At 34.9% G+C, this 17,092-nt stretch overlaps 1 protein-coding gene across 4 annotated transcripts in view; it reads right to left on the bottom strand.

The window, feature by feature from the left end:
* The window catches only part of LOC132392678 (glutaminase kidney isoform, mitochondrial-like), an 82,660-nt gene that overhangs the window by 48,790 nt on the left and 16,778 nt on the right, over nucleotides 1-17,092 (bottom strand). For all 4 annotated transcript variants that reach the window (XM_059966890.1, XM_059966888.1, XM_059966889.1 and 1 more), the window contains exons 3-7: nucleotides 16,665-16,786; nucleotides 15,067-15,196; nucleotides 14,703-14,782; nucleotides 4,324-4,487; nucleotides 1,092-1,150 (exon numbers count right to left, since the gene is read on the bottom strand). In XM_059966890.1, the coding sequence (XP_059822873.1) occupies nucleotides 1,092-1,150; nucleotides 4,324-4,487; nucleotides 14,703-14,782; nucleotides 15,067-15,196; nucleotides 16,665-16,786 (555 nt within the window). The remainder of the gene's footprint in view (nucleotides 1-1,091; nucleotides 1,151-4,323; nucleotides 4,488-14,702; nucleotides 14,783-15,066; nucleotides 15,197-16,664; nucleotides 16,787-17,092) is intronic.

The following is a 17,092-nucleotide window of genomic DNA, read 5'->3' as shown; positions in this document are numbered from 1 at the left end:
AAACTGCAACTACCCAATCTCCATGGAGAGTTTACTGTCAATGTCCACTAGAGTAGTGGGTCCCCTCTCCCTACAAAAGAGAAGATACTTCCATCTGACAAAGTAGTTTAAAAACAGTTCATTTATTTTGAGTGATACACATTTAAACACAAAACCATTTGTTAAAAAACAAAAGAACAAAGGATTACCAAACACAGGTACAATTTCTACAAACTAAAATATATGCCACAATGCAAACAAATTGTTGTAGAAACTGAAACTGGAGGAACAGATTCTAGTTTACCCCATGTTTCTTCCATTTTCTTCTTTCTGTTCTTAACCCCATACCTATAAACCCGAACTGCTCTCTACATTTATACCCTTTTCAGCCACTTGGGTGACTTCACACATACATAACATTTCCTCACACATCCTTTTAACACAGTCTAAATACACCTTTTGGAGACACAGTTCCATAATTAATACAGTAAAGCTAAATTCCTTGAGTACATAAACCTTCCAACTATAAACACACCAGATATTTGATATGCTATATGATATTATCCATCTGTTCTGCAAGCTTCCTAGAACAAAGCAACTTAAGAGTCAGCTTGTCTGTTTGGAACAATTCAAATCATACAACCAATTATCTTATACTGCATCAGTGAGCAGTAGTAAAGCAGATGCAATGAGCTAGTATCCTCCTCACCTCTTCAAAGCCGCTATGGACAATACTTGTTTTAACTTCTAACTGGAATATTGTTTTCCACTTACATTTTAGGAACTGAAGATCAACTGCTGTTTTACAACCAGACACTAAATAAATTGTTAGTTGGAAGCTTACTTACAACTGTTTTTGATCTTACAAGTGGCAGAAGCTGTGTTTTGAAAGCCAAGATTAACAAACAACAAAGGGGACCACTGGTCAAGGAGTGTGGATCCATCACAAACAAGTCAGAAATCACTGCAAATTGCTTGAATATTCAAGTATTATTAATCCATATTTGTGTTCTCGCTAATTGAGTTTTTCTCCTGAAATAGTAAATACAGTGGTAAAATCCAAATGTACAAAATTTAATAAATCAGCCAAAAAAAAAATACAAACTACTCACCTTAATAAGTGAAGTTACTACAATGGCCCCAGCATTTACCATTGGATTGTGTGGTTTATCTGAAACAAAAGAGGCTGTCACAGATATAAAAAGGGAGACCACTGAAGTAAAAGCAGCTATAGGTGTCAACAGCTATGTATCAATAGCATTGAAGGAAAGGAATGGAAGGTGCATTCGTGGAAATGCAAGGGAAGGTAGATTAGAAGCCAATTTCTACACAGCTACTCACAACTACAATTGTCTTAATATTGTTACTTCCTCCAGGCAGTTCCATTAATTAACAATCACTAATGTTCTACCCAAATCACAAAACTTCACTGATATACACAGTGCATTCATTTAAGGTCACTCAAGAACGCAAATCTTACCTCCTTTTCAGTTTCTTAAATTGCTCCACTTTTTACTTAAATAATTAATTTCCAGGGAAATTTCTGTTCTAAAATAACAATAGGAGCAAGAGTAGGCCTCTTAATCCCTTTCTGCATGCCTGACCATTTAATATCATGTTGGATCTGCCTCAGGCCTCCTACTCTCATCTACCAGAATCCCAAAGCACCCCACATTTACAGGGGGAAAGATGAACAGCAAGAGATCATTGTACACGTTGGTTCAAAAACTGAGTAGGTCAAGGGATGATGTTCTCTAAAATGAGCATAGGGAGTTAGTTAAGTAGGACTGAGAGTTGTGATCTTCAGCTTAGCCCTGGTGTCACTTGCTAACAAGGTCACAAACAGGGGTGGTGAAACTGAGCAGGAACAAGTCATTTGATAAAGCAGTAGCCAGCAAGATTAAATCTAGTTATCAGGATGGCCAGGGCCACAGTTATGTCACGGAAAGAAATACTCAGTTAAACAGCATTTATTTCAATGCTTAACATTTAAGTAGCAAGGCAACTGAAGGGGCAGTAGGAGAGAACCATATCCCCAGTCACCATAATTCCATTACTTTTATGAAAGTGATGAAAAATGATAGATCACATTCCAGAGGTTCAGGTCCTACAATGGAATGGGACTAATTTGGTGGGAATTAGACTGGAAGAATAATAGCGTTGTACTAGTGGAAGATTTTCATGTCCCTAGTATTTACTGGACCATCCAGAGTGTCAAGGGCTTGGATAAGGTGGAATATATGAACTGCATCCATGAAAGTTTCCTGAATTATATGATATATATAAAATATATGATACAATACATGCTATGTAATATATGATCCAGCAGAGATCTTCTGCACACTAGTATTGTAACACATGGTTATTTGTGTTACGGTCACCTTCTTGTCAGCTTGAACCATTCTGGCCATTCTCCTCTGACCTCTCTTACTAACTAAGCATTTTACTCACAGAACTGCCACCCACTGGATGTATGTCATTTCTGACACCATTCTCTGTGAACTGCAGAGAACACTGTGCATGAAAATCCCAGGATATCAGCAGTTTCAAACTGAGATATTCAAACCACACTTGAATCATAATTCTTCCCCATTGTTATCTTTTGCCTGAATAACAGAACTTCTTTACAGCGTTTGCATGCTTTTATACATTGAGTTACTGTCATGATTGGCAGGTTAGCTAGTTGCATTAATGAAATGTACAGATGTGTCTAGTACATTCAGTGGCCACTCTATTAAGAATAAAAGTGTGGCTTGGAAGAGTAGGTCTCCTTAAAGATCAACAGGGCCAATTATGTCTTTAGCTGAAGGAACTGAATGGATTTCTAACAAAGATTTTGCCTTGTAGTCCACTGAGGAGAAGAACACAGTTGGTCCAGAAGGGAAGTAAGTGGAAATGGTGTGAACATTCATATTACCAGGGAGCAGTTAACTGTCTTCTTAGAGCACATCAAATAAATCCCCAAGGCCTCACAAAGCATTCTTTGACTTTGCGGAAGGCTAGAGAGTGCAAATTATGGGGGTGCTTGAGGAAGCATTTATTTCATCATTTGTTCTGAAGGTGAAGGTTCTGAAGAATGGAAAATGGATAATGGTGCTGGGTTTTTTTTAAATATATAAAAAGTGTAGCAGGGATCCACCAGGGAACTACAGATTAGTCAGCCTGATATCTGCAGAGGGTAAGTTACTGGAGGGACAGAATCTACCAGCATTTGGATATAGTCTGATTTAGGAGGACTCCGCATGTTTTTGTGCATGGAAAGTCACACATTTCAACACATTTAATTATAAGGTGACATGTTTGTAAAGTCAAACCAGCATAGGACTTGCACTATGAATGGTAGGACACTACAGTGTAATAGAACACTTTTCCTTTTATTATTCTGTTGGGCTGGTGTTATCCCTTGTTGCAATTTCTACATTACAACCTCACACTTACTTATGTACAGTTTTTTAATTACGTCCCAACCAATGTCAAACCTCTAAATTTCCTTTTTCGAGGTTCAAATGATAATGTCTCCTAAAATTCTTAACAAAACAAATTACTCTATTAAAATAATTGAAACCATTTGTGACAGTCTACAGCAGAATAATAATCTTCCCATCAGGCTTACTCAGATTTTAATCCTTTCTCCACTTACCCACCATCAAAACTCCCCTACAGCATTCCCACCATTCTACAACTTGCAATTACATTAGCACCTTGGCAAATAAAATGCCCAAAAATGCTACTTTGTGGATGGAGGAAGAGCAAGATTAAGTCAGAGCTAACATGGGAGAGTCAAAAAAAAACAACCTTGGTTTGGCAGTATGGAAAGGTCTTCTAGAAAATCTTTAAATGCAGAAGGGCAACAATTTATAGAAAAATGGGAGAGTAAAAACGTGGCTGAACACACTTCAACAAATAGAAAACAGAAAGTTACTAAATAATTCTTCTGATACAAATTTAGACTGAGATATAAAAGTTTCACAGAAAGACTGGTGCTGTGTACACTGGTGAATTGGTTACATTTTCCCCAGAGCAGTTCCTTGATGTTCAACTTCATACATCTCACATAACTTGCATGAAAATAAGGACACATTTACCAACAATTGCTAAAGGCTATAATTATCTCAAAACCTTCTAAATTTTGAGAATTATGAACAAATAGAATTGATCAATATATTTGTGAAAAGACCAGACTTAGGTGCATAAAAAGTCAGTGGCATTAACAACAAAATTAGTATCTGGAAATGGTTTATCAATTCAAGAAAATGAAAATATGAAATATTTAAATATATTCTATTAATATATCTGAGATGATTTGTTAAAAAACAGCAGAAAAATTTGTAATACAAATTCTACCTTCTTCATTCAGGAAGAGTTTGTTGAAACGTAATCCACTGGGTTCTTTACCAACATATTTGTGAACATTCTCAGTCCCAAGGTCATGTATGGCAACAGCATATTTCAATGGTTTCACACAGGATTGAAGACAAAAGGGAACTTTGGTATCACCAACTGAATGCCTGGTGTAAGGAAATTTCAGATAATTAAAAACAATTCAAGAATACAAAACAGTACTACTACATTGAAGTATTTGCAATAACCGAAATATGTATATATAACTTAAACTATCAATAGAATAAACTGTATTTAAATCTATTTTCCATATACAGCTTGTATTTGGAAACAGCTTTATTAAATTAGGAGAAACAATGTTTTACAAATCTAAGCTAAATAGCAAAATGTTACATTAATTTATATTCTGTATCGGTAGCTACATAACGTTGATAACAAACTTTCAGTAGTTATTGTTACTAATTTTTATTGATACCATACAAACCCCATCCAATTTACCTAGCCGTCATTTTAACTCCATAAATAGCACCATCTTATCAAATGTATGTCTGACAGCATCACATTGTAATTGAGCCATGTTTCCAATTCATCTGCAGTGGAGCTCAGGGCATCACATGAAATTTCCCTCCTGCTGAAAACCTAACTCGCCTGATCCAAGCACCGCAGCACTGGTATCCATATACAACTTCCACAGTTCAACATCATGACATGGCATTTGATTTCTGCCAAACTTCACCGATGTCTTTGTCATCCTATCAGCTTGACTTATCCATCAATTACATTGTATAAGAATTCCGAAACTATGATTCTTCACTTTTTTCATAAATGTAACAATGTTGGGTTTGGCTTTCTATTTGCATTCCATCATCTAAAACATCTGCAAGTCTAGTTATTTTCCAATTCTAGTATGATTTTGCTTTTCCTTGTCCAATCCACTTATTACATTGTACAAAACTTTAGATTATCAAAATGAGTTTATTTGTATAACCAATATTAAAAGCTCAGAGACTCATTATTTTCTAAATTCATTCTCCCCCCACCCACCACTACAGTGCTCCTTCCCCCTAAGCCATGCTTAATTAAGTTTGTCTCTACTTGTCCACACTCTCTTTGCCATCCTTTGAAACTTAAGTGTCCACAAAATAAAACAGCAAATCATTGGACAAAATTATATTTTAAATTCAAAGAGGCAACAATTAATTTTGATAACTAAAGTATCAAAATTCTATCCAATTTTTCTCCAAAAGAACTTTACATGTTGTTTATGCTTTATGCTTGTTTAAAGGCTTTATTGATTTTTTTTTTGAAATTGTAAATAGAAATGTCAATAGAAAAGTCCCTAATATCACTTCTGAGACAATTAAGAGAATATTTTGCCCAAAAAGGAGGCAAAGAAGATCTACTATTTTAATCCACGAGTTTAAAATTTAAGTACATACAGAGGGCTTAGAGAGCCATTTTGCACTGAAGGTATACATTCAAACTCATGATATTTATCATGGATTCCTGCAATACAAACAATATGCTGATAATCAAAAGTTATCAAAGACTGAAACAAACGTACATTTTACACATCAGAAAAATGATGCATTATTACAGATGAATAAAATTAACTACTTTGCGTCAACTCTGCTAAGATTTTTTTTTACATTGAACAAGTGGCATCATAGGAAGTGTTTCACGCCATGCATGTATTTCATAACAATCTGATGTGGTGTGTATGCCATGTTTATTACAGATACACAAATTCAGTTTTACAATCTTGCTTCTGTCCATTTACATGAGTAATCTCTGAACAATTCTCGATGAAAACTTAGTGTTATGCAAGCGTACCAGGCTTCTTATTATGTTCTGATATCTAATTTTAAGCATATTAACTGCTAGTATGCAAAATTAATTAAGAATAAATGTTTAAGTTGCATAGCAAATACAGAAACTTGAACGGAAATGGACATTTAATTTCTGCTATTATGTACACAACTTTTCAGAGCAAAGAGTCTACCCAATTTATAGTCTATTAATTAAAAAGGACAACTATATCATACACATTATGTATGTGTTGCTCCTACTCAATTTTTACCAAGCATAAAAAAATGAAAACTTAACTCAATTTAGTAGTAAGAACATGGTGCCTTTTAAAATGCTCTTAAATATAACTCACTTATTTTAATTTTCAGTGCATCAGTCACATCATAAAAAAGAATCAAATATTAAAATAATATTGTTTGCAGCAAGGATTGAATTGTAAAGTTTTTGATAACTTTTCCCCCCTTCTAGGAAGGGCAAAAATATTAAAGCGAAATGAAAATTTACCACATCCACATCGTAAACTGTGCCATACCTCTTGAGTAGCAAGTCCAAAATAGCAATGAATTTTTGACAATGGAAACAGCACATTCCAACAGTTACACAGGTATCAGGCTCGTGTTATATAGCACCAATTTATGTCGTGAAAGATGCATTTGCTAGGAGCTCTATTGTGATGACTTAGAGGAAAGGACTACTCTGCATGTACATAGTCATACATGCAGTGTTTCTGCATCAGTCTCAAATGCCTGATGACATTTCTAGTGAGTGAAGCGCTCACAGGATAATTAAGATGTGACCAGAGCACAATACCTGTGTGCAGGCTGGTCTTTCGCACTTGATTAAGTAATGCCAAACTGCATACTGAAGAAAGATCATCAATTGCCCATGTATTACATCAGTGTCATGCAACCGATGGTATCACACTGACTAAAGATTTGGTATGTAGTCAGGGGAGTAGACAGCAAAAGTCGATATGAATAGTGATTGGAATTCAGCCATACGCTCGAGTAAATCGACACAAAAATTCCAGATCACTTCAGTTCTTGCAAAACAGGATATATTTAGACAGCTCATATTCACTGCATTGAATTCAAATGCAGAAATCAGTTCACATAGGGCTTTTTGTTTAAAAGTTACTTCAGACACACCCAAGTGTGTAAATGGGAAACAAGCTTCAAATCCCTGTTGACAGACCAATGGTACAGCTACTGACCAGCAACTTCTCAGTTACTGATTGTTTATTGTTAATTTTAATGCCATGCCAGATGAGCTGTCAGTTTTCAGGTGGTTTCTGCTATGATATCCCATGAAGGAAAAAAAAAACAAACACTGGGAATTGGTCTGTGTATACACACACCTCCTTTATGGCCATTTACAGAAGACTGGCACACTGAAGTTGTGAAAGAGTATGCAGCTCCCACTTGCTCTCCTGGCTGAAGTTCATTTCCACCGAGGTGAAAGACTATAAAAAATAAAGACGACTTAAAAACAGGTATAATGTAGAAGTCTCAAAGAAGTGTAAAAATAATTTGTTCCTCACCAGTTTTCCAACAATTATTATTTTTTTTAAAAAAGGACTTCATGGACGACATGACCACAGGCAAAAAGACCCTCTGGCACTTTACCAAATGGGCATTTTGCAAAACTTAACAAGGCAGGCAAAGTATTTAAATATTTACAGATGAGGTAGATAGTGTTCTTGCTGTCTTCCCACATATACATAGTGATATAATCAAGAGCAAGAACACCCTTTCCTAACACTGCTGAACTAAAGTGCCATACTTTACAATTCATTGCAAATCAGTAATTGAACACAGGATTTTCTAATTCACACAGATCAGCTGTTCAACAAGTACTCTCAACCATTTGTGAAGCAAGTTGTCTACTGTCCAGCCAAGTACTTGAGCTTAGTAACCAGAGAATGCCAGAGAAAACTCAGGCCACCATATCATTCACTCCAAATTAATGAAAAAGTATAGTTACAAGTTTGTAGACTTTGTTTTAAAACAAAACATCCCACATCGACAAATTTGTCATTTAAAATTATCCTGGAGGTAAAAAACATTCAATAGTACTCAAATGCTGTGAATAATAATACATTTCTTCAATTGAAATTGCTGACACTTCTGCCAAATCAAATTAAATGGAACTTACTATGTGTCATCCATATTTTTGTAAATAAGTTAACTCTTATCTTTGTTATATAGTGACATTCTAGATTTCATTATCACTGGAGTTTTGACTGCTTTAGCACACTGCAAAAACAAAATTAAATTCAAATGCAGAAATCAGATTTTGTTAAAAAATTAAAAACAAAGGTTTTAAATGAACCATTAAAAACTGTAGCAGTTTTCATTTTAGAGGTATCCTCTTTCAAGGAGCTATATTTTTTGTGTTAATCTACAGGACAAAGCAATTTATGTTTGTTTATTCCTTTCTTGACACTACAACCCATCAACAATAAAAGAACAGTCAAATTTACACACTGTGAGCTTATAAATTTATCTATGAAAATGAATAAAATATTGATTTGCAATATGAAGAATCTCTGTCCACATACACTAAGAGCATACTAAAACAATTCAGTAACTTCAAACAAATAAAACTGTAAAATACAACTAATGTATTTTCCATTTTAGTAGCACCCTCTTTCAGGAAACATTTTATTTTCAACCTATTTTAGGAACCATGAGTTCCACTGGCAACATTATAGGACTTTACATTAGATATTCAAAGCTAATGAAATGATAACCTGCCTAAATAAAAAAAACGCACCAAAGAAAACAAATTCACGGGTTTTTTCTTCCAATTTCTTCAGAACTTCTGGAACTGAAACAATTCTGATTTAAGATAATCTTGGCAGAGCACTCAAACTAGAAGAATTCCAAACCAAGTCTGAGTTCTTTTAGAGATGCAGTCACCAGCACAGAATCAGAATAGCACTGAGTAAAAAAAATCTGAAGTGCTTGTCAATCGAAGTACTCGCACGGAAATAAAAATACATTAATTTTTTAGTTTTCTAAAAAAAAAACTAACACTACAAGTACAGAAACCATCAGAAATCAAACATTAAATCCCAGCATGGACAAAAACAAAAATCGTATGTTTGACAACCAACTGTTGAGCTTGGTCCTTTTCTCAAAGTGTGAAAAATACAGGTTATAGATTGCACATTTTTGCACCAATTGCAGAAATTGGCGCAACGTGTCATGTGTGTAAAGATGAAATGACCATCATACATTTTACTGACCACATGCACAAACAATGCCCAGAAAAAAAATACCAATGCTCAGGGAGATAATCCAGGTTAAATTTTCTAGTGAGCTGGGCTTCTATGGAAATAATTACAAATATTTTAAAAGCCATTTTACACAAAATCCACGTGCAAATGGGTTTAATATCTACACCTGGAAATTCTATTTAACATCTTATGCTACAATACCACTCCAAATGTGCTCAGGAGTTTGGCAGAAATCAGAAAATCTCAAACCAATAACTATTAGAAGGCACTTCAGTCTCTTGAACAAAACACATTTTGATTAAGACCAGAGAAGGGGGGTATCCAAAGCTACTCAGATTTAAAACTATATTGCAATCATAAATTTTGAGTCCAGAGTTCAGATTTCAACAGCTGACAACCAACAGAGATACAAGCGTTAGGAACAAACATCAAACTACGCCACCAGAGGCCGCACTCAAATACCTCAACAAAATGAATCTTCTTCAGAGTCCTCATGTGACATTCAGAGAAAGGCATTAAAAAAATAGTGCATTTATTTTCTTGTTAAATTTCTTATCGTAGGCAGAAGTATTGTTAAACATAATGATCCAGAATTCCTGGCAACAGCTCTACATCCATACCCTCCACTCAACTAGACACAAGCACCTTGCTTGCCTGGGGACAAACCTCTGGTGATCTTTTTTTTAAAATGAAGCTGTCACTACATGATCAGAAGGGAGCCGTTGGGTTTTGTGATATGGCTTCAAATCCCACCTGCACCGAAGATAACCAAAGTCATAACTCCCCGCATAATCAATTATTAAAGCAATGAATAAACTCTACATACGAAAGCCTAACATTCACACATAAAAAATGTTAATTGTACTATTACTATTTAAAAGAAAAAAAACTAGAAACTAAAAGACATTTAAAAATACATTTTCATTTACAGAATTAAGCCTGTAACTAACCTAGCAGGAGTTCAACAAGCAGAATCCCCAATATAGCTGCTGAAAAGCTGTAGGAACTTGGCACATCCACACTAAGCTCCTTGTGGAGTTTAAAATGACTATTTTACCTCATCAAAATATACATTTATCAGGAAGTTCAAGCCATTCAAATTTACACACACATTCAGTGGAATTATGAAACTTCCCGGCAGCGAAAGAGTTACATGGAGTTCTGCAGCAAGTTGCCAGGGAAGTCCAGCCCAGTATATATGTGTCTCTCCACTGCAATAAATCATCCTCATACTAATCACTGCCAGAATATACACTTAAAAGTTTGAATGTGCAGAAGTAATCAATTTTAACCCGTACTTAAATTATTAACTATTCTTCTGCTAGAAATATTTGAATCTGGACAGAGCAAATATTAGCAGTCATGTTACTTTAGATAATTCTCCACAAAGTTTGTTTTACATGATCAGTGTATACTGCAGTTAACATTAGTCAATATTTGTAGACAATGTTCATATTGAAATAATTCTCCATTCTTTCCACAGATGTTAGCTGACCAGCCACCTTAATGCAGAACTTTGAGTTTCAGTACCTGTACATTGTTCTGCTTTTCAGTGACACCAATTTCAACTGCATAATTGATAAATTATATATAACACAATCTTATCAACCATCCTATGAACCTCGAGTGCTTAAACAGTGCAGCAGCACATGAATCATCACTCTAGCTTGGTGGAAAGGAATCAAAAGAAATTCAATTCAGAAAAATGTGAAATAATGCACACAGAGAGGTGCTAAGGGAATATAACTGGACCGCAAGATGTGTAGTAACATTGGATCCTATGTCTCTGCAAACATTAAGTCATTTTTAAAGTAAATAAATAATTTAATTCAAGTAGTTCCCCAAAATCCAGCTGTTTGACTTCATCTACATAGTTGATACAGAATTCTGATTGCAAAAATAATTCTAATAATAAAAAAAATCTATTTAGTTTATTAATAGGAAACATCCACTAATCTAGTGCTTAAGGATTTAAGATGACTGTGCAATCATAAACCAGTTTTAAAAATGAAATACAAACTCAAATTAGTAAAGTTTTACGTTCGAGATACTATATGAGCACTAGGCCCTAGGCTCTTGGGTAAGTTTGCAATTTAAATTTTCAGTTATAGAAACAGGAAAATGCAAGTTACTGAACAGATTAAAGCAGCAATTCATCCCATTAAACATGGGACTCTGCCAACATTCTATCCAATTAAGAGATTCAGTTATTCTTTTAAAATTTTTTCCCAGTAATATGCAAATGACCATATTGACAGGTTAGACCTATGCAAATACCAAATTGATAAAAGTAACAGTAAAGCATTTTTGGAAAGTGAGGACTAATGCTTTTGAATGAGTAGATCTTACAATGAAGCACGATTGAAAAATTATCAGTTTTATTCTTTCCGGCTCAATTTACATAAGAATTTGAAATTGTTGACATTTTAGAGAATTTGGAAGAGAGGAGGAAAAAAAAGGAGTTGAGGAAATTGAGAAACAATGGGGAATATAAATACTTCTGAACTTCACTAGTCTAATATTTATATTATGAATTAATCCAGAAGAAACTTCATTTTTAAAAATGCTAGAAATTACTTTATTTTCCCAAGTTCATACCTGCAAAAGATAGGAATTTTCAAATTGTAAGCCAAATTATGCTATACTTGAAATTACCCCCAAATGTTGAAATTGTAAATAATTAAGATTTTAAGTGCTATATGCAAATACATTAAGTATTACAAACAGTTTCACTTTACCTACCACAAAGAAAATCTTTTTCAAGGAGTTTCTTCCTCTTTTCTGTCTGCAAGGATGTATGTGAAGAGAGTTTGGACAGCCTCAATCCGCCTCCTGGCAAGCAAGGGTCTAAAATATAAAACTGACCCTAGTTTGAGAGCGAACTGCAATCTCATACCACATCCCAAGTGACCAGGATGGCTGCTAGCAAATAATCCAATGTTCAGCCAGCAAGTTGAGTACAGTATTGAGGCAGAAAACAAGAATTTTGATTCATCGGCATGCTATAATTAGCTTAGAAACATCAGATGCTAAAAGGTTCTACTCCCCAATCTCTCAATTTTACTGACAATTAGGTGAGGAAGAAAGGGCAAGCAATTGCTTTGTATCTAGTTCTGCACTGCCTGGTAGAATATACTCACCTTTGTTTAAATATTAACTGAAATATACTGAAATCCAAGTCACATTGCAAGTAAAACGGCCGTAAACACAAGTGAAAGAAAAATTTACAAGATGCCCTCCACTTTTAGGAAAATAGCTCATTCTTGGTACACAGGAAAAAGAGCATAAAGAAGAGTTGACGGATGAATTAAATGGCCTAAAGCAAAATGCAGTAATAGCTCTTTTTCACAAAACAAGGTAATAAGTTTCCAAGTTGAACCCGAGGGAAATACACAAGTAATTACTACACAAAAAAGTGTGTAGCAAGCACATTGAGAGGTTATTATTTAAGGGCATCTTGATGGAGTGATAAGCACAGTAGTTAAGCATGCATTTGAAATACAATAGCCACTTTGCATAGAAGCAAAAGAACATTTAGAAACTTAATGACAAAAGTTCAGTTATAAAACCCATAAATCCGCTCAGAATCACTGCTGTGCCAGACACTACTTTTCATCTTTGGTGGCTAACTAGAAGTGAGTGAGATGTACATTTATGTAGTGATTACAAAAAAATTCAGCAAGGGTAAAGCCAACTTTAAATGTGGTCATCAATTTATAAATTACCCCAAAATAAAAATCAAGGAGGAACTTACTAAAATTTGACAGAAAATAATTAGGGAACTAACTAGACAAGATTAACTGACTCCAAAACCAAATAGCATTACACCTGTGCATTAGAAGTATTGGATGAAATTAGAAATACCACCCCTCAAATAGAAAATGTTGAATTAAACCGCAGCTATTGGTTCAACATCCAATGTAGCAAAAATTCCAAGCAAACTATGAAAATGAATGAGGATTTGAACGAAGGAGCTGATCAGAAAGTAGAGGTCTAGTTTTATCAAAAGTAATTTATGCCTACAAGTACAGTTGAGTGCTTTAAGTAGCAAATAACATGGTAAACAAGAGAAAACTGATAAAATATATTTAAAAGAGTTGTAGAAGATATTGTTCAGAATTCTACAGAAGAAACCGCAGGCAAGATGAAAGTCAAATAAGGAACCCTATTGTGTGGTGCTCTGAGTATTTATATTATTTCATCTCTACTCTCCCACCCACCTGGTTTCACCCATCACCTAGCTTGTCCTCCTTCCCCTCCCTCCTTCCTTTCCAGTGCTGCTGAAGGGTCTCAGCCTGAAGCATCAACTATTAATTCCTCTCCATAGATGTTGCCTGACCTACTGAGTTCCTTCAGCATTTTCTGTGTGTTGCTCTGGATTTCCAGCATCTGCAGGATCTCTTGCATTTATAATGGACCTCAAGTTTTCTGTTTTGTTTTAAAAGACTCAGAAGAATACCTCCAAATTTGATGACACAATCAAGCTAGGCAGCACAATAATTAGTGCAGGCAGAAATGTAACAAGACATCAATACATAGAGTAAAGGTACAAGAGTTAAATGGTATTCAACATTAAAATGAAACAGTTTCTATTTGGATTGAAAAATAAGTAGCAGTGAACTATAAAGAACTTAAATAATTAGGGGGTCATGCAAAGAAAGTTGTTAAAAATTACTGGATTAGCATAACTGAAAAGATCACTACCTTCTCAAGAGAGATGGAATAAATAGTCAGATCCATGCTTCAGTTATATAGAGCTCTGATTAGGGTAAATGTAGAGAAATGTATTCAATTCTGGATATTATTTTATCAGTAAGATACATGATATTTGAAGGGAGTACACCAGAATGATATTGGGAACAACGGGGAAAATTCCATTGATAAGGTTGGTTTTCCTAAGATCTCAAAAATTCAGCACAATCTAATAATGATTAAATGGTTTTTAATAAGGTACTTGTAGAGAAACGAAAATGAAACCAGTATACATAGCTAAATTTTGCAATACAAATGACTAATTTTTTAATTAAAAAGCAGAACTTAGCCTTTTTCCTATATTCCTAACAATAAGCAAACATGTTTTTTTTGTAATATGCCAATAGGAAAATAAAGTTTATTAAAAATCTGAGTCATATATGTGGACAGCAGCAAGTATACAATTAAATAATTCACTACAAAAGGACTTAAATTCAGTTCACTTAAAAAAAACTTAAGTATTTGACTTGATTTCTATTGAAGTACAATAAATGAAGTCACTGCAAAGCAAGTATAAATATATAGCATGCATTTCCCAGATACGATTAAAGATTTTTTGAAAAAAAATTGTTTTTCTTACCTTTGACCATCCACTGTGCACAAGGACACACCCCACAAATCTGGGCTAAACTTAGCCAGCTGTGGAATATAATCAGCAACCTATCAGAGGAAAAATAAACCTTTGAATAAAGTGAAACATCGTACCAGCATCACCTGTAGTCCCTCCTTCATTGTGCTCAGTTTGAATATATTACACAAAAAGCAGAACACTGTACAAATTAAAATAACCAAGTGAATACAGACAAAATACAATTGACATTAACTGTTACCAACAGCAAAATGTAAACCAAGCTAACAGCTTCTATATAAAAAAAAATGCATTCCTAAGCTTACTTTTAGCCATTTAATATCCAGTTCCTCAGTATATTAAAACTAAGATGTACCTTTCCTCCGGTCATTCTTTTGGCTATCTCATAAAGACCATCAATATGGGATGTAAATATTTCAAATTCTGGAATGACAAACTTCCTCCTGAAAGCTTGAGTGAGCAGCACAATATTGCTTCCGACACACCTGAAAATGGGGGGGAAAAAAACTTATTACTTATTACAAGAATGGAAAAAATAAAGCTACTCAAGAGTGCTGCTGAAAAAAGTTATCAACATGCTCAACACAAAATAAAACCAGAAAATGTTATTGGCCAAGTGGCACCTAGAGAGAAACACTTAGATATTTTAAGTTAGTGACAGCTAAGCAGTTCCAACATTCTACCTGCATTTCAAATTTTCAGACTCTTTCTAGAACATTGTACTTTGACAAGATCAAACACAGATCTGTTTAAAAAGTTTACAACTCTTTATCAAAAGTTATAAATCCTATGCGCCAAAATTTTAACACAGAAAAAAAATTAAACGGTTAAATGGACTGGACTTATCCATAGGCACCAGCTTACACTGCAGTTTGACAGAAGGATTAACTTAGATCAAATCATCAGAACTTACAGAAGTAACTGTAGCTATGACATTTATTTTTAAAAGCCTGTCCTTCCGTGAAAAGAATCTGGGCATCCCAGTCTGATATGCCTGATTATTTGCTTCCTCATATACCTCATGAGAAAAATAAATGCAGACGTTGCCAGTGAATCCCTCAGTCAGGAATGAATGAAAATAAGTTTTTTTTTTAAAAAAAGTGTAAACATTAGTCAACATCCATGAAAAGAGAAAAACAATTCTAGTTAAAAACACCTTCAGAAAAACTTAAAAGAAAAAGAAAAAAAAGATGGGAGACATAGGGTAAAGGGGATCTCAATTACGGAACAGAACAAGACCAGAGATGCATGCAGATAAGTTGAAGAGGATATCTGATCACCAGGTTACTGAGCAATAAAAAAAAAATATGAACAAAGGTTTGAGCATTTTTAAAGGGGCACAATTGAGAGCATCCTGGCTGCATCACTGCCTGGTATAAGAACTGTACTTCCCTCAATCGCAGGACTCTGCAGAGTGTGGTGTGGAGAGCCCAGCACATTGGGGACCCGTGTCACCCCAACCACAAACTGTTCCAGCTGCTATCATCCAGGAAATAGTACTGCAGCGTACAAGCCAGGGCCAACAGGCTCCGGGACAGCTTCTTCCACCAGGCCATCAGACTGCTTAATTCATGCTGACACAACTGTATTTCTATGTTATGCTGACTATCCTATTTATTATATTTATTAAATACTATAAATTGCACATTGCATATTTAGATGAAGATGTAACGTAAAGATTTTTACTCCTCACGTATGAACGAAATAAGTAATAAAGTCAATTCAATACAACAACTTCAGATCTCTCGCATCTAGTCATGGTGGGTTTTTTTTTTCATTCAAAACATCCTCAAGCCTTTCAAATTATTCTGTTCCGTCTTTTTTCTCTCCCTCGCTCAACTCAACCCAAACAGCTATCCAACCTGCACTTAGTTTCAAGACAGACCCAAGGGAAATACTGAAAACTAACTGACTCTAGACATTAAAGAATTGTGGGTTCAACAAATACTTCACTTTTTAAAGAGTTCTTTGTCAAGCAGAACTCCATCAGAAGCTGCTTGCACATTTGTTCTAAGCATATCCATACACTCCTTCAATCGAGGATCAGATGTTCTTAATCCTGTTGATTTTAGGACCTGCAATGAACAAAAAGACAATCAGCATTCAGACATCATCAAAATGACGTACAAATCAGAGTACATGTTATTATTCTTTGATCATCTCAAATAGCAACCAATCTCAGAAATCATCAGTTGTGGATCAGTAATAACACCTCTGCTTTTGAAGTCAACAGAATATCAAAAATAACTTTTCCCAAACAATTCTTATGAACAAAAGCTTCTGTACCTCATTGCCTAATATTACTCCCCTGTTGATACCTCACAGCACTGACAGAAAACCTTGACAACTCCCTGCAAAATACCTCATTCCGCCCAAAATGC

Source organism: Hypanus sabinus, chromosome 4, assembly GCF_030144855.1.
Source record: "Hypanus sabinus isolate sHypSab1 chromosome 4, sHypSab1.hap1, whole genome shotgun sequence".
NCBI lineage: Eukaryota > Metazoa > Chordata > Chondrichthyes > Myliobatiformes > Dasyatidae > Hypanus > Hypanus sabinus.
Note: the sequence above shows the minus strand (reverse complement) of the source record. Positions and strands in the feature narration are given on the sequence as shown.